The sequence below is a fragment of the Dipteris shenzhenensis genome, chromosome 26 (assembly GCF_047967505.1).
Source record: "Dipteris shenzhenensis isolate YYH24624 ecotype China chromosome 26, Dip_SZ_1.0, whole genome shotgun sequence".
Taxonomy (NCBI): domain Eukaryota; kingdom Viridiplantae; phylum Streptophyta; class Polypodiopsida; order Gleicheniales; family Dipteridaceae; genus Dipteris; species Dipteris shenzhenensis.
In genome coordinates, this window is record NC_141621.1 from 25,882,945 (window position 1) to 25,901,225 (window position 18,281).

Here is an 18,281-nt window from a genome sequence, read left to right on the forward strand (position 1 = left end):
CTTCATCAAGAAAAAAGAACTCTAGCAACTCAATTCTCTAAAGCAAAGAAGCACTCGACAAACTTTACCACCTTAGCCCATCATTATGAAAGATCACCACAAGAGTAGACCTAGTTTTTTGTTGTCAAACTCGACCACCTGAGAGTCACTATCCAAGCACTCAAGGGAGGTATTAACAGCTTGTAATGCCACATGCTACCACCTTAAGTAGCAATGTATCCACTAAGGGAAGGCTATGGATCCTTCTTTTGTAACTTACAGCTTATAGCCTATACATCATGTCTTCAAAACTTGAGACAGATTGATTGCGAGTGCCAGACGTATATGCTTTATATAATTAGATACCTCCTCGTGTTTAGTGAAATATGCTTGTGATGCCATGAGCAAAAAATAGAAGTAAAGGGATGAAGCAAGAGCATGTTGCCATATGGCAAGGAAGCTTTATCCCACATGTGAGCAAGCAATGTAACAACTCCTATAAAAGGCAGGTCACTTTCATGCAATAACATATGCAAGCTCTCAAGTCTCTGCATACAGGTCTCAATCTTATCAAAGATTAGTTTAGGAACCCCACAAATCCTAATGTACTCCTTAATTCACACAAACATATACAAATCACTAACAAAATACATGAAAAAAACATGGACATTATTAAGGTATCTAGTCCAAAACAAATCACAATATCTGAATAAAATATACCAAAAGCTTTAAAGAGGAACCTTGGTGTGAAGATGTGATCCAAAATCTTTATTGGTGAGGACTTACCTTTCATTTTTATGCAACGTGTTAAAATATATTTCAAACCAACTATTGTTGTCTTACCTAAATGAGGAAAGGCTTGGAAACTAATGTTCACGACGACTTCTAAACTTTGTGATGAATGAGAAAACTTATCTTTCTCATCGTACTCCTCATGTTCTCCATGAAAGTTCCTTTAGAACATATGAAATGCTCAAACATTTCAGAATCTATGCCAAACAATTTTTTATACAACCAAACCAAAGATATTAGCACGTATGTGTTCAAAATACATTCAAGTCTATCCAATTTGGGGGAAAAAGAGTATCACAATGAGCTCAAAGTGAAGTTTCACTCCAAGTTGCATATCAAACTTTAGGTCTCGTCATCCTCACTACACACTTGCGTAGTCTTTCTAATAGCTTGTAAAGAGATGTAATGCTCCCAAACATTATGATGATGTAGCTTGTAAAGAGCCAAAATGCTCCCAAACATTTCGAGATCATACTAAACTAGAGAAATGAGTTCAAACTGCATCCAAGCCTCTATCCAACTGAAAGAAAACATCATACTTGTATAAAGTAACTTGGAAAAAAAAGAAGATTCACATATAAAACTTTAGCTTTTATCATCCTTATTCTACACCAATATTAGAAAGACTATCCTCCCTAGTTCTTATGAATATTACTTTTAAAGAACCAAAGTACTCCAAACTAGTAGTAGTAAAAGAAGGAAAATGATGAATCTCATCCAAGGTCGAGATAGGGATGAAAGAATTATAGGCTTTCAAGAACCACGACTTAATATCAATTCCCTTACTTTTTTCTCATAGAATTTCACCCGATGTCTCCTTCCAAGCTATAAGCATAGCGCATCATTGATTGTGATAAACGAGAGTAACGTCCTCAATGATCTTGAGCTTTTTGAGTGCCAACATTTCAAAATGATGAGGAGACTCAAATCAAAGAAGAAGCACCGAGACTCTGAAGGAAAAGATTCCAACTATGCAAGAAGAAGACAGGCTTAAAATTTCAACTTTTTAAAGAAAGGAGAACTCTTGATATATCTTCAGGACTAGCAAGATCATGACACTAAAGACAATCTAAAGGTGGAGAGCAAAGCAAGGAGAATTCCCACTCAATAGTGAAAACAATGAGATTAGCCTTTGGGAAAGCAGGGAGGAGAAAGGATGCACACAAATGAGAAAGCTGGAAGGGAAAAAATGTGAGATGGAAGACAGGTGCTGGTTGGACATTGAAGATTTGGTTTTAGGGAATATGGTTCCGATTTGGTTGGGAAATTTGGTTTAAAAAATTTTAGTTACACTTCACGCATATAATGGCAGAGTTCAAAAATGAAAGGTGGCAGAGACTCCAAGAAAATAAGCTGAGAACATGCAAAAGATCTAGTTCTTGAACATCAGCCATCCCTTATCCTGTCCAAAAAAAGTTGTCAACTCCCTGTGAGAGATTGACTTCATGCAGGTTGTAATTTGTTTGCATTTAGTAGGAGGACAGAAGTAGGGTCCTTGCTGCTGTATTTAGGGCAGCCATACAAGCCCAACTTATTTTCTTCAGTGGTGATCTGAGTTTGTACCCTGAGGAGTCCTAAACAAAGCAGCACCTTTAGAATGTTGGCAGCTATCTACTAAAACGTAGTACCATTTTACAGATAACACAAACACAGGCTTACTTTATCAGAAGTGTTAAGAAGGGCTCTCCATGTGGCCATGGACAAGACGAAAGAATAAGCCATTGACAAGGCTAAACCAGTAAATGCAACCTCGAATCAGGCAGCAGAAATACAATGGTTGGTTGATAACACGGTTGCCTGTATATTGATCAGTGCACCATTCTTTTTAATGTATTTTTCCTCTTCTTTGAGCAACTGACGGCTTCCAATTGATGTCTACCCATGTACTTCCTGCCTAAAAAATACACCAGAACTCGTACAGTTGCTTCAAATGTGTTATAATGCCATTTGAAGCAATGAGCAGAACCACTATGCTAAACACACAACTTTACATAAACATCGCAATGACCAGGGAAAAAGGAGTAACTTTGTGGAAGGCCTACCAAAATCCACCTGACACTTCGCTAATGCTTAAATTCACAAGCTTGGCCTTTTTTACAATTGCCTCTTGCAAAAAACCTGCATGGCACATCTTTCTTTCTTGTAAATCTACCATCATTCCCTGACTTATCAAAACGATAATGATCAGGGCCTCTCTGGTGTGCTCCCCGACCCCAGCTTCCCCTGAAGGATCCCTCCCTACCTTCATCAACAGACCGCAATTCACCTGGCATCTGACAACCCCAACCACTTTCTGACTTGCTACCCCATCCATTGTCCTCAGCACGCTTTTCTGCTATCCAACTACTTCCACCACCAAAACCATCTTGTTGCCAGCTGATCCCAGATCTAGTTGGCATGGAGGGGTTTCTTAAATCTCTCCCAGGAGCTGAAGCACCCCAACCCACTTGAGAATAATTATCAACACTAGGTCCCTGCATGGAACCTTGGGAAAAACTCCTGGGTAATTTTCCCACAAGAGCATCAGTCAATAAGATTGGCTCATCATCTTGATTCTCTATTTTCCGCCAAATTCGTAACTCTAATGGAAAAAGCTTTGTCTTTTCCCATTTCCTCAGCTGCTCCATAGAGAAAGGACCCTGAATGGTTTTAGTAGGATCCTGATAATACCAGATCTTCTCCTTTTCAATGTCGACTGCCTTACCTCTCCCATCAGTTGAAGTGGTGTCAAAAGGTGGCACCATGCCAGCACCATCCATCCTATTGTAGGACAACCTTACATCAGCTTTGTATGTATCACCCCCCTTTTCTGTCGCTGTATCCAAGGATCCTTCCTTTCTGTTGAAACCAGCCTGGCCATTCCACCCAAGATTTCTTTCAGTGCTGCTTAAGTCATCCCCCCAACCATCATCCTTTCTGCCAAAACTGCCCTGGTGATTCCAGCCGGCATTTCGATCTGAACTTCCTTGGTCATCCCTCCAAGGATCTTCCTTTCTGCTAAAACTTCCCTGATGATTCCAGCCAGTATTTCCTGTATCATCTCCCCAGCCCCTTTCAAATTCCCTTGAAGTAGTGCCTTTGTCATTTGCTGCATTACCTGGGTTCCAACCCTGTATTTGCTTCTCAACAAAATGGCTTAAATTTCTATCTTTAACAGGGTCTTTCTGACCCCAGGCAGAGGCTTTCGATTTGGTAACAAACGTTCCTGAATTCACGATGGCTTCAGATAAGCTGCCTTTCTCCCACGGGCTCTCAGTTTCTGCTATATTCCCTGAAATCAAAATACAAACATAAGAAATTAGAAGTGCAATGTGTTGCATTATGAATGCTCTTTTAGATCACTCACTTTAGGTTAGGGGATGAAACTAAGTAGTCTTACACTAAAAGCTCCCAAATCAGAGGGCAACAAGATTTAAAAACCCTTGGCACCTTGGTTATCACTAGATAGCATTTCCTCTTTGTCAGACTCATAATTAGGATCCATATGAGGATCCACCTTGATTTCCAAAGGTGCCTTCAATAGTCTTTCCTTCTCTTCTGGGCTGCTCAGTAGTTGGAGCTTCTCGACACATTCTCTGAGTGTGCTGGAGAAACCAAGTTAAGGAACTTGCAAGAACAAACAATACATTTATGAAAGATGATGTAAATTGATTATTAATTAATTTACAAGGAGCTGCGTAGGAATTACAGATGTTTCACCAGATATTAGCTTGCTTGCTTATCAACAGAAAACCAAGTTAACCAACATAAATGATGGTCAACTACCTATGAATAGTTCACATAATGAACAAGAAAAAGGGATATTCTCTTTTGTGACCTTTCTCACTTGCTCTGTCCCGCAGGTGGCTGAGTTTCAGAAGTTCGGTTTCAAACCACTGCATCCCAAAAGGTGAGCAAAACAAACATATTAGATGAATTTATCAGCATGATATCTCCCAGATTTCTAGAGATCTTCATAATAACTTTCTAGGAGTCTATGGATATGGGAAATTCTGAAGCTGCAAGGAATGGATTACATTCTGAATGATAGACTACCAAGTGGAAAATATTTTCCACACCCTTTGCACAGTAAATCCGAGCATAGAAATTGAGAATGTCAACAAAAAAATAAAGAAGGAGAGGAACAAGACTAGGGGGAAGAGAGAAAGAGAGAGAGAGCGGGATTCGTCTTTAGAAAAGGACAAAACAAAATAAAAAGTCCAAAGCATAGTAAGCAGAGCTATGCTTATGCTCTCACCACACATACCCTGCTGTCTAGTTTTCGAAAGACACTGGATGTGCTGGTAAACCCCTTGCTTACTAAGATAGAAGCCCAAAACCAAAAAAGGAAAGCAAGAGGGAAGAGGAGACACCGAGTAAAACAACAGGGAACACAAATAAGAGGAAGGAAAGTAAGCTTTGGAGCTCGCACATTAATTTTTCCTTTATATTAAATAGAACTAAATATTCCAAAAGCCAAAATCCTAAAAATGCAAAGATTACCACACTGCAGAGAGTGTACAAACAAGCCAACCAATTACATTCGAGAGAAAATGGTGCTAAGACAAGGACCTATAAAACTGGAAAGCCGTCACTCCATGTTTATCCATTTCAAAAATGTCTTGAGTCAATGTGAGGCACACTATGATATTCAACCTACAACAATGAGCCTCTAACCTAAAGAATATTTAGTGATACAATTTGCTACAAAGGTGAAAAATATATTGTAATTGAGTCCACCAAGATCATGAGGATAAATTCCTCCACCAACTTGAGATCTTGGTTTAAGAGATCTTGCAACTTTAGAAGATCAACTAAATAATTTATGTACCGCCCCAAGTTAACTAATATATACATGTGTGAGCATGCGCATGCATGTACACACACACAGACACAGGGGGATGCATCCGAGATAGGATGACATGGCAGTTCTTCCGATTCACAGGGCCTAGGTCAACAAGGTTTCAGCTACAACATCTTTTTCCCCCCAAAAATGAGGGTTTATATTAAGAAGTTAAGATAAACTTTTTACATCACGATAAGTTCTCTCCCCTGGAGAGTAACAAAACAGGGGAGAAGTGGCTTTCAAGAAAAGCAGTAGTACGGCGGTAGAGCTTAATGCTCAGTATTCTGTACAGCTAGTAGCAATTGACAGATGAGGGAGGCCAAATGCACTAAGATCCACATGCTCCTATGGCAGCTCTTTCAAGCACAGAGGAGACCTGACAAGTGCTGCAGTCTGACCCACAAGGTCTCTGCACTCAACCCAAGCATTATGGCATAGATAGAGGCCCCCTTCACAGATGAGAAGCCTTTGGAAGACCTCAAGGCTCTCCTACCACAAAAAATGCCTAGGGGACAGCTTCCCGCCATTGTTCTTTTAGTGCTTTTGGGCACAAGCATTCCCTTGTGTTTTCTTTTTTTGGCATGTCTTTGGTTCGCGATTGCTTCCTCAGTTGCTTGGCCGAGGCTGGATTTGCCTGATTTTGAAAGGGAGGGATTGGGCTGACATCCACCAATGGCGCCCAATCACATCATTGGACACTGCTTACAAGATCTTAGCCAAGGTCTTCAGATTGCGGCCTTGTCCACACCTCTTTGAGATCATCCACGACACCCAGACAAGTTTTGTCCAAAAGAGGAGCATCTTGGACAACATCTTCACTTTTAGGGAGGCAATACATTGGACACAGCAATAGGCCCATCCCCTCGCTACTCTCTTCGTGGATTTTGAGGAGACTTATGACAGGGTGGATTAGACTTTCTTGAACGGGACCATGTGGAGGTTGGGCTTTTTTGGAGCAGTGTGACAGTGAAAGATTTCTACCCTTTATGTAGGCGACTCCAGCTATTGGAAGACACACAAGGGGCAACTTCTCACTTTCCCGAACAGTGCACCAAGGCTGTCCTCTAGCCCCTTTCGTTTTCCTTTTAGGGCAAATGCACTAGAGTTTTCCCTTGTTCATAGGTGGCTGGGCCAAGTGGTATGCGCCTCTCAATCCCGTAAGTGTTATTGGATTGAGACTTTGGAGATGATCGGGTTGACCTTTCCTTAGAGGTGTATTGTTTGGCATCAAGTGCCAAGATCAACTAGAATAAGTCGGTTTCTACACAAAGCTCCGAGGAGCTTCAAGTGTGGGGTACTAGCCTTAGCTTCTATTGGATCCACTTGTGGCAAAAGGTAAGATACCTAGGATGTCAGGTGGGACTAGCCATTTGAAGGATAGCTTTGGTGGTGATCAAGTCCTTTTGGCTACGACCTGGTACGTTGCCTCTTGTTGGTGCTTTCATAGGGTAATGAAGAAGCTACTACAGTCTTGTGTGATAACATAAGCACAATTGCCTTCGCAAAGAATCTAAAAGATCACAGGAAGGCACTGCATATTGATATTTTCTATCACTCCATTTGGCACCAAACTGAACAAGGAGAACTTTGACGCTTCCAATGTTTCTCAAGAACAATAGGCACGCCCATGCACCAAGGCATTGCCAAGGGCAAAGTGTCAAGCATTCAAAGAAAAATGTACATACATTGCTCTCACTGGTTATGCACATACTAACTACTGGGTGTGGAAGCGTCAATGCTGACGAGAGAGAGAGAGAGAGAGAAAGAAAGAAAGAAAGTTTATTAAAGTCTTCGGAAGACCGATGGGTCTATGAGACTGTGAAAAACCTGGTACAAACGAGCTGTGGTAGTGGAGCTACTAAACAAGCATCCACACCAATGCAAAATGCAAAAATGCAAAATGATAGTACTAAGTCCTAAGTACAACATAGTCATGTCAATGGTCGACTATAAATCAATCTCAGCATCATCATCAACATCATCATCATCATCAACAGCTGGACATCAGGGTGGATGAGGAAATGGGGGCATGAAATCGGCAATAGAGTGTTGTCGGCCACTCAAAGGTGTGTCTTGGCACGTCTCCTGGTCGTAGCTCTACGTCTAACCAGGGCTACTGTGACCCCCGTCGGTCAGGCTCCGACTCTAAACAGGAAGGGGATGTCCCCAAGTGTGATCTGTGTGTCAACCCTTTGTTTAAGCTGCCGGGTCACAAGCTCCAGGTCACGGTCATGTCGAGGCCTCATCTCGAGGGGGTCCATGTGATTTGGCTGAAAGAACTCTGTGATAGAGCTCTGAGAGGGATCAGCCAAGGAAAAAATCTACTCCTGTCTCCATGCTCGAAGTATCCTCTCGCAGTGTCTGAGTGCCTCATGAATGAATCCTACCAAACACCGTTGGTTTGGGTAGGAGAGGAATCGGGTCGAAATCCCATAGCTATCTCTAGAGAGGCGATAGAAACGCCCTCGGATCTCATAGTAAACAGGACAGCGGAAGATGAAGTGCTCCTCTTTCTCAACCTCCTGCATGTCACACAATGTGCATATGCGCCTCTCCTTGGGTAGTCGCTCTGCTCTGCCGCTCTCGATACGAAGTCTATGTGAAGAGACCAAGAACTACCCAAGAGAGATCCTCAATGAGTGGGGTAGGTAAATTTACGTGTATCCTGGTGGGTCAATGAAACCCTCCGCTGTGATATGTAAGAAGTGATCTCTATAGAAGCTAAGCTTCACTGAGAGCTCACTCGGTCCCAACCAGGTCCGAAATATGTGAGCTGTAACAGATCCTCACAGATAACCTAGTTGACCTCATGTGATAGGAGAGGAGAAAACGGAGCATCCATGTTGTACTAGAAGGGAGGTAGTCTATCCATGTGGAGCCCCAGTTGCTCAAACCATCTCTCTGTGTGTGCATACCAGCACCTCTAGTCCCCACCTGCTGCAAGAGGACAGAGCTAGCCATGGTAGCCAGCTACCAGAGGTGTAATCCCCATACTCCCTGACTCGATACAGATACGTGATGACCTGAAATGCAGCATCTAGCTGTAAAGGGGGTGAACCATCTCAGCCTGAATGATCTGGTGAGGAACGGATGGCTTACCACGAATCATCCATGATAACATGAGAACCTGTAGCCGCTCCACACGGACCCACTCTATATCCGACAAGTTTGGCCCCTAACATGGGCTGCCATACATCCCTGCTGGGCGGACCAAGGAGTCAAAAACCAACCCCTTGGTCCGTGGATCCTGAAAGTGCGAGCGGAAGCACTGCCTCTCTAGTTTGGCCAATGAAGCATATCCTCTGCTCAAGCGTGCCTACATTGCGGGTCTCATAGTGAAGATGGGTCCGGAAAAGACAACCCCAAGATAGGTGTATGATGAAACTATCTCAATAGGTGACCCATCAAATGTGAACTCCTGGCGCATGACGGATCGAGATGTATTGAAGATCATGACCTTGGTTTTACCCAAGTTGACCTTCAAATCATGACTCACAAAAGGACTGTAGTGCGTCAAGGTGTCTCTGGAGCCCCTTTGTTGGGGAAGACAAGAGAGCCACGCGAGAAAGAGAGATTTTGGTCATGTATAAGACACATCACTTCACATCCATAACTGTTGCACAGAGAGTTTATGCTGACTACTATCATTATTCTATGGGCCTTGCAATCAGCAATCACACAAGACAACTGAAGGCTTGCATCAATGAAGGGGGCTAAATATGGAATCTGGTTCCTCAAAGAAAAAGGCTGGATTAGCTCTAGAGGCTAGGGTTTGCTGCTCATGGCCGAATCTAGCCATGGCTGATGGCTGAGAACTCCCACATAAACACTAGATATGGAGAGGCTATGGTGGCTGAAGGGGCTGCTAGGAACGGGGTTGTTCCATCTAAATCATGTACTGAAATAAACCCACAGGCATCCGAGATCTAATCTCCAGCTGGCCATTTGCAATCTAATCACACGCTTTCTCTCTCTAGCATGCCCAGCTTGTGTACACTGTACATAGAATATCTATTTCACCTTCTTTCTTCAGCGTCGCACCCACGAACCCTTAAAAGGTTCAATGCCAATCCTAAACACTTGCTAGGTACTAACCCATGTGCATTAATAACCTTAGTCTCTTTTGGATACTCACATAAATTGTTAGCCACCCCTTTGCTCCTAGGCAATATAATTAACAAATCAACCCAAACCATGAATTGGCCAATTCTTTTAAGAAGGTGAAAGCTTCTTACCTTCAAAGGCAACACGCCTTTCCTCTTGTGATAGAATCAATGCCACTTGCATCAGTCTCTAGGAAAAATGGTTTTTGGGTCAACAATTCTTAATACAGGTCCTTGAGCTACTGCTCTCTTTATTGCGCCAAAACTTTCTTGTTGATTCTTTCCTTAAACATAAGGTATTTCAGATCTGAGACCAACTCAGTCCAACAGATAGCTTCGTACCTCCCAAGTACTGCTGTAGGCATACGACATCATTACCGTAATTTGCCGTGATTCAAATCCCACAAGTACAGGCAGGAGATGAAACGCCTATTGCAACTGCTGCCTGACGGAATTGCAAGAAAAAGTCAGAAATCACATGCTCCAATTGAATTTCAGGTCTCACAGGAGGCAAGCAGGGTAGGTCCCATGATTGATTCCTGCATCAACACTTAATGTCACAGACAATTTCCCCAGCAACACAATACGCCCGAGACACTCTGATACCAAATTGCTGCATCCAAATCACGTACTGAAATAAAACACCCACAGCTAGTCTCCACCCATCCGTTTGCAATCTAATCAAAAGTTATAAAAGGCCGGTGCAGATCGTTGTTACTGTTCTGAGCCTGACCTCACAACTGTTGTTCCGGCCGGGGTCCTGCACTGGCTGACGTGGCTGTATGGCCCTTGTGTGGTAATCACAAATTGGTGTTACTCCAAATAAAGGATTTATCCTCACAAGAGCCTATGAGCTTCAGCGTTATCCTTGAAAGACAGTCAAGCTGTTAGCTCCCCTCCACTAAGAATATGCCCCTGGTAGAAAGCCCTGATCAACACTCTCTCTCCAAACTGCCAATAAAGAAGGTCCCACTATCAACCATGTTGACGTCTTCCATTCTCCTCTGAGGATGCAGGAGTCCCACAACAATCTTCTATCCCTTCCCGAGTTAGAAGGATAAATGGAAAAAATGGAGCAGTTAAGGTTACCGTAAGTCATCTGTGAATCTCCTAACCTGACTAAGTTTATGAGTAAAATGCAGGTACTTTACAAATACTAAAAAATTTAAACACACTAAAATACTAATAGTGTGCAACATTGCATTAATTTAAGTACTTACATCTTTAACTTTGACCTCTTGAAGAGCTTTTGCCTTCTCTTCCAGCTCCCCCTGCAAGACTTACTCAAGGAATATGAGTGATCAACGAAGTACAAAACACGGCCGTTTCTGAACTTCAAGGAAAGCTGATGTCAAAGAGTACAATTTGCCAAGGAAAAAGATACTGACCACTGTCATGGCCTTCAAAAACCCTAATTTGACACTCTGCCGCAGTCGCTGGCATTCCTCCTGTTTTGAGTCCAACAAGGCTGTTATATTACAGCTCAAAAAGGGAAACAACAAAAAGCAAGGCCAAAGTTGCAACAGAATTAGACAACACAGAAACAAAGTGTCTAGCCTGCATACTAGGTTCAGAAAACGAGTAGATGTACAAGAGCTTTGTGTTCATGTGAAGGAACTGATTATTGCTGGAATGCCTTTTACAAAAGGGACACAAAGAAACCAGCCTGTTAGAAGTGGAGAGAGGAGATTAGTACACACATGTCCTATGTAATTTAATGTCTTAATATTACATATACAAGTTCAATTAGGATATGTTTCCCTGGGTCATTTTGACCTATTGTACATGCACACTACCTCCTTCAGTAATTCAAAAAGTAATCTTTACTTGGCTCCTCACTTCTAAGATATTTCTCTCAAAAGGACCTCGCGTTTGGAAAAGCTGTAATGTAGCTCAATAGAATTGTACTCTGCTGAAGTGATGAGCTGCAGCTCCCTGCTCCACCCGCACGCTGCCTTCCCTTCTCTGCCATTGCCTCCTTTCCCCCTGCTTTCGACCTTCTTCCCTTCTGCCTCTTCTTGCACCCCTCCCCCTTGTGTTTTTGCCCTTTCCCTGCTGCCTTCTGCCTCTTTCAGCTTCGTCAGTAGCTCGCACTCTAGCTGCCTGGGACCTGCTTGGAGTCTCCGAAGTGTTGTGCTCACCCAGGCGCTTTCTTGCAGCCTATCCCTTGTTCACGCCTTTCCCAGGACACCGCCCAGCAGTTCACGCTGTTCCAAAATCTTCCATCCTGTTGCGCTGCTGGTTTTCTGTTCGAAGATCAGCTCTGGCAGCTGCCTTGCAGTTCGGGTTGATCCCAAGAGCTGCTTTCTTGCTGCTTCTTGTGCAAGTTGCATCTTCTTGTTGGTCTCGGTTGCTTGCTGAGCCTGATCATCTTTTACTGGCCTGTGTGGCAGTGGCTGAAGGCCATCCTCGGCCCCCTGCTGCAAGCCTTGTTTGGCACAGCTGGCTTGCCAGCCCCTTCAGTGCTTGGAGCAGCCTTTCTGCCCAAGCCCTTGGCTGGTCTTTCTGTGGGGATCTTGGTCCTCTTTCCTTTCTTTTTCCCTTTTCCACCACCCCTTCCCTTTTCACAACGCAGAGTTTCTGCTTTTGCCTCGGAGGAGAGCAGCTTGGTAGTGACCTTTCGTTTGGCTAGAGGGGCTCTCATGGCAGCACCAACGACTCCCATAGGCGTCAAGAATCTACTCTCTCCCGAGCTAGTGTTAGATATCAATGCTCCACTCTCGTGTAACTACGCGGGAGCCAACTAACTCTACTTGTAAGCCCCCCATATGAGGAGAAGGCATTTGAGTAGCTCGGTTATCCGGTAGGTCCTGGTTTGGACACCAGATGGGGGCCATGTGTGGCCTGATGGCTGGACGGCTTCAGATAGAGTTGGCACACCGCCAACTAGGCTACATGCAAGTGCGGGAAGGCATCCCTTGACTGACCGCACTGAGGGTAGATGGAGCATTTCCCGGGGCAGCCCACTCTCGGGTTGCGGGGCCCGTTTGGAGCCTCAGATGATCCCGGATGGCTCTGGGCCGAACGATTACCGTAGGTCAGTTGCTCTGTTTTGCGCACCGGTTCTATCGTATGGTCGGTGGCCTATTTCGGGACCGACCCCCAATCGACCGTTTTGGGCGGACTAGGTCGGTAATTAAGCCTAACCGATTACGACTGGTGGCTATATAAGAGCAAGCCCGTGAAGCCCATTTCATCACTGGCTATAGCAACCCTGATTCCTTAGCATCCAGCCTCCCGTCTTCTACTGTTTCCAGCACGCCATCGAAGCTTCTTTCACAGGAGCACATGGTTGGGAGCCAGCGCCATCTATTGTATCAGTTCTACAGTAATCAAATTTTTTATTCTCCATACTATCTTGTTTTCTCTCTTGCGTACGAGATCCTGTTATCTGTTGAGCACAGACGTTGTATTATTTTCTTACATGGTATCAGAGCCTGGACTCTAGCAAGAAGATTTGGTAGTATGTTTTCTGTTTGCGAGCAGATTGTGAGAGATGGCCCAGCCCGCAAGACTGCGAATCCCACCGTTCGACGAAAGCGGAAAGTTGGACGGCTCTAACTATCCACTCTGGAAGTTCAAGATGAAGACCATCCTAAGCACATACGAGCTTTGAGACACTGCTACTGGGGTGGACGTGAGGCCGCTTGCGAGACCGGATCCAGCCAATGCAGAACAACAGATAGTACCAACTGCGGATGAGATTCTCGCGTGGACAAGAAGAAATGCAAATGCGTTGTGTTCTATTGTCTGCAATGTTAGTAATTCCGTCATGGCGTTAATTCAACATGTCACCACAGCGGAGGAGGCATGGACGGTCTTGAAAAATCAGTACGAGACCACGTATCAGACGCAGATTTAGAATCTGGAGACTCAACTCGCGAACGAGAAGAAGTCTGAGTCTGAAGCGGCAGAGAAGTTCATCACCAGGGTGAAGAATCTGTGCGATCAGATGACTGCGATTAGCATCACCATCACCAGCAAGAATCTAGCACGAAGGTGCATACGGATTCTCCCACCAAAGTACAACGGTCTTGTTACGACGTTGAATACGCAAAACAGAAATCCGCCCCTCAACTTTGAGGATTTCAGCGCGATGCTTCTGAAGGAGGAGATGCTTCAAAAGACGAGGACTGGAGAAGATTCGGCTTTCTGGACCGGATCAAAGAAAGGTAAGGGTAAGGACTCTGGTAACCCATCTTCTTCTGATGATAAAAAGAGAAAGAAGATCAAGTGCTTCTATTGCAACAAGGCAGGGCACAAGCAGAATGAGTGCCGAAAGAAGATTGCAGATGAGAAGAACAGAGTAAAGAAAGAGTCCAGCAACAGCGCGTAGGCAGTACCAGTAGAGCTGTTCGTCGCAATTGAGGAGATTTGCACGGAGGCAGTTCATGTACCTACGGATGAACCGTGGATCATTAACAGTGGTGCATCGCGCCACATGACCAATCGAAAGGATTGGTATACCTCTCTACAACCGGTAGGAAATGACATCCTGGTAGCAGTCGGCAATTATGCAAAATGTCCAGCAAAAGGAAAAGGTACAATTGCTCTCAAGTTAGATGGAGTTGTAAAACAGTTATCCGATGTTCTTTATGTGCCAAATATGAAGAGGAACTTGTTGTCCATTTTCGCGATCACGGATCGGGACCTCAAAGTTCAATTCGATAAGAATGGTGTATAGATTATGGATCTTCAAGGGAAGGTCGTTGGTAAAGGTACACGGCGCAACAACATTTACGAACTCTCAGCTTTCAGTGCTCGAGCGGATGTGAAGAACACTAAGCTCTGGCATGAGAGGTTTGGTCATCTAAACCTTAGTTCTTTGAAGGAGATGCATAAAAGTGGAATGATTGCAGACCTACCTGAAATTTCAGATCTGCCCGATGTATGTGAAGCTTGCATGATGGACAAGCAGCATCGGCATCCCTTTCCTAAAGAGGCCAACAGGGCAAAGGCTCCTCTAGAGCTCGTTCACACGGCCTCTGTGGAAAGATGGAGACTGAAGCTTTGGGTGGTTCCTACTACTTCGTGACGCTGATCGACGACTACATTAGAAGAATATGAATATACTTCCTGAAGACTAAAGACGAGGCTTTTAGTAGGTTCAAGGAATGACATGTAATGGTCGAGAAGGAAACGGGAAGAAAGGTGAAGAAGTTGAGATCAGACAGAGGTGGAGAGTTCACATCAACTGAATTCGAAAGTTACTGCAAAAGTCACGGAATCAAGAGGCAGAAACCCCCGCCACATACATCACAGCAAAATGGAGTAGCAGAATGCAAGATGCGCGTCATCTGCGAAATGGGCCAGAATATGATGAAAGGGAAAGATTTGCTAAAGACTTTCTGGACTGAAGCATGTAACACTGCAGTTTACATCCTGAATCGTAGCTACACGAAGGCTGTGAGCGGGATGACTCCACTGCAAGCCTTTTCTGGTAAGAAACCTTCAGCTGCACATTTCAGAGTTTTTGGATGTGACTGTTTTGTGCATGTCCCTGATGCTACCAGGACCAAATGGGAACCGAAGAGCCGGAAGTGTATTTTCTTGGGCTACAGTGAAGAGACGAAGGGTTACCGTCTCTATAACCCTGTTACCAAGAAGGTAATTGTAAGTCGCGGTGTGGTCTTCTCAGAACAGCCGCATCAATTGGAGGAGGATGCTTCCTTCCCAGACAACCAAGACCAGGATATCCATCCAGTACCGCCACCAGTAGCAGACCGAACTCCCCCAACGGTGCTTGGGAGGATTCAAGACAAAGAAGATGAAGAAGAGCCTGCAGAACCACAACGGCAACGGCCATTCTCGAAGTGAGTAAAGCAGCTTTTGGACGGCAGAGAACTTCCAGCCATTGAGGAGAAACCATCTGGACACCGCCGGTCCAAGAGATTAGAGGAGCAAAGAAGGACACAGGAACACTTGGTCAACTATGCTTTGATGATAGAAGTGATCCGTGCTCATGAACCCAAGTGTCTTGAAGAGGCACAGGGCGATGATAGGTGGATGGAGGCTATGCAGTCGGAGTATAGCTCCATAATGAAGAACAACACTTGGGACCTTGTGGATCGACCACCAAAACGCAAGGTAATCGAAACCAAGTGGGTGTACAAGACCAAGTACAAGTCCGACGGCACGTTGGATAAGTACAAGGCTCGGCTCGTGGCAAAAGGATTTGCACAAGTACATGGTTTTGATTATCAAGATACTTTTGCTCCCACAGCTCAACTAACCACAATTCGCAGTGTTTTGGCTTAAGCTGCCTAGGGAAGTTGGCCCGTGTTTCAAATGGATGTGAAATCCGCCTTTCTGAATGGAGATCTCAAGGAGGAGGTATACGTGAAACAACCACCAGGTTTTGAGATCCCCGGTTCAGAAGGTAAAGTATGCAAACTGAAGAAGGCACTTTACGAACTGAAACAGGCCCCACGAGCGTGGTACCAGCGAATTGATGCCTACTTTCTGCAAAACAGGTTCAGGAGGAGCCCATCTGATGCAAATTTGTATATCTTCAGGGAAGGAGACAGGTGTATGATCGTGGTCCTTTATGTGGACGACCTTGTCATAACAGGGAACCATGAAGAGAAGATCTCGCAGACAAAGCATTTGCTAGGAAGAGAGTTTGAAATGACAGACCTCGGACTGATGCATTTATGTTTGGGGATTAAAGTTTGACAGGAGCCGAAATAGTTCTTCATTTCACAGCTGAAGTATGCTGGAGAGATACTAAAGGCATTTGGCATGGCTGAGTGCAAGACAATTGGTACCCCTATGGAGGTTGACGCGAAGCTCTCAAACGAGGATTCATCACCACTGGTGGACGAAGCGAAGTACAAAAGGCTTGTGGGCAGCTTGATTTACCTGTGCAACACACGGTCGGACATCAATTTTGCGACTGGTGTACTAAGCAAGTTTTCCAATAAGCCCCGGGAGAACCATTGGAGGACAGGGATGCGGGTGCTGAAATACATCAAAGGCACACTTGATTATGACATCACCTATACCAAGGACAACATCTTCACTGGATTCTGTGACTCGGATTGAGCAGGAGACGTGGACAGCAGGAGATCAGTGACAGGGTATTGTTTCTCACTTGGATCTGGAGTTGTGTCATAGGTCAGCAAGAAGCAACCCACAGTTGCTCTTTCTTCTACCGAGGCCGAGTACAAATCTGCATGCTTTGCTTTTTGCGAGGCAGTGTGGTTGAGAAGGATTTTGGGCAGCCTACGCAGTTATCATGTGACAATCAGAGTTGCATGGCGATTGTAAAGAACCCGGTGTTCCACGCTCGCACAAAACACATTGAGATTCAATATCACTTTGTACGCGAGCTCATCATGGATGGAGAGGTCGACTTGGTGTACTGTCCGACTACAGAGAATGCTGTAGACATCTTCACGAAGGCTCTTGGAAGAGACTTGCTGGAGAGGCATCTTCATCGACTTGGCATTGGGCCGAAAAAGTAAGTTCACTTGGGTGGACATTGAGGGAGGTGTTAGATATCAATGCTCCACTCTCATGTAACTACGCGGGAACCAGCTAACTCTACTTGTAAGCCCCCCATATGAGGAGAAGGCATTTAAGTAGCTCGGTTATCCGGTAGGTCTTGGTTTGGACACCAGATGGGGGCCATGTGTGGCCTGATGGCTGGACGGCTTCAGATAGAGTTGGCACACCGCCAACTAGGCTACATGCAAGTGCGGGAAGGCATACCTTGACTGACCGCACTGAGGGTAGATGGAGCATTTCCCGAGGCAGCCTACTCTCGGGTTGCGGGGCCTGTTTGGAGCCTCAGATGATCCCCGATGGCTCTGGGCCGAACGGTCACCGTAGGTTAGTTGCTCTGTTTTGCGCACCGGTTCTATCGTATGGTCGGTGGCCTATTTCGGGACCGGCCCCCAGTCGACCGTTTTGGACGGACTAGGTCGGTCACCCAATTGAGCCTAACCGACTACGACTGGTGGCTATATAAGAGCAAGCCCGTGAAGCCCATTTGATCACTGGCTACAGCAACTCTGATTCCTTAGCATCTAGCCTCCATCTTCTACTGTTTCCAGCACACCATCGAAGCTTCTTTCACACGAGCGCGCGGTTGGGAGGCAGCGCCATCTATTGTATCAGTTCTACAGTAATCAAATTTCAGCACACCATCGAAGCTTCTTTCACACGAGCGCGCGGTTGGGAGGCAGCGCCATCTATTGTATCAGTTCTACAGTAATCAAATTTTTTATTCTCCATACTATCTTGTTTTCTCTCTTGCGTACGAGATCCTGTTATCTGTTGAGCACAGACGTTGTATTATTTTCTTACAGCTAGCGATAGGTGAAGTTAGCAGTTAATCACTTTTTACAGGATTGTTGGACTCACAACTTCAACAAGCCACGTGCAAGATTGGATCCAAGCAAGCTTGGGACCACATTCACGAGATCACTATTTATGGGAGGGGTGTCTTTCTTCTCCAATTGAGCTCACCCAACACCACCTTGGCCCTTGTGGAGTAGAGCCCCATCTTCCTTGGCCCACACCTTATGAGAGAGAGGTGGTGGACGCCGGTGCTTCTTGACCTCATGATGAGGGACCTA

General features: G+C 44.9%; 1 protein-coding gene across 2 annotated transcripts in view; it reads right to left on the minus strand.

Annotated features, from left to right (window-relative positions):
* Window positions 1–2,152: 2,152 nt before the first annotated feature.
* LOC147884883 (zinc finger CCCH domain-containing protein 19-like) overlaps window positions 2,153–18,281 on the minus strand; it is a 28,241-nt gene continuing 12,112 nt past the window's right edge. For both annotated transcript variants that reach the window (XM_087397917.1, XM_087397916.1), the window contains 5 exons: window positions 11,088–11,147; window positions 10,920–10,970; window positions 4,575–4,646; window positions 4,201–4,351; window positions 2,153–4,042 (listed from right to left, as the gene is read on the minus strand). In XM_087397917.1, coding sequence (XP_087254043.1) covers window positions 2,835–4,042; window positions 4,201–4,351; window positions 4,575–4,646; window positions 10,920–10,970; window positions 11,088–11,147 — 1,542 coding nt within the window. In that variant the 3' untranslated portion in view covers window positions 2,153–2,834. The remainder of the gene's footprint in view (window positions 4,043–4,200; window positions 4,352–4,574; window positions 4,647–10,919; window positions 10,971–11,087; window positions 11,148–18,281) is intronic.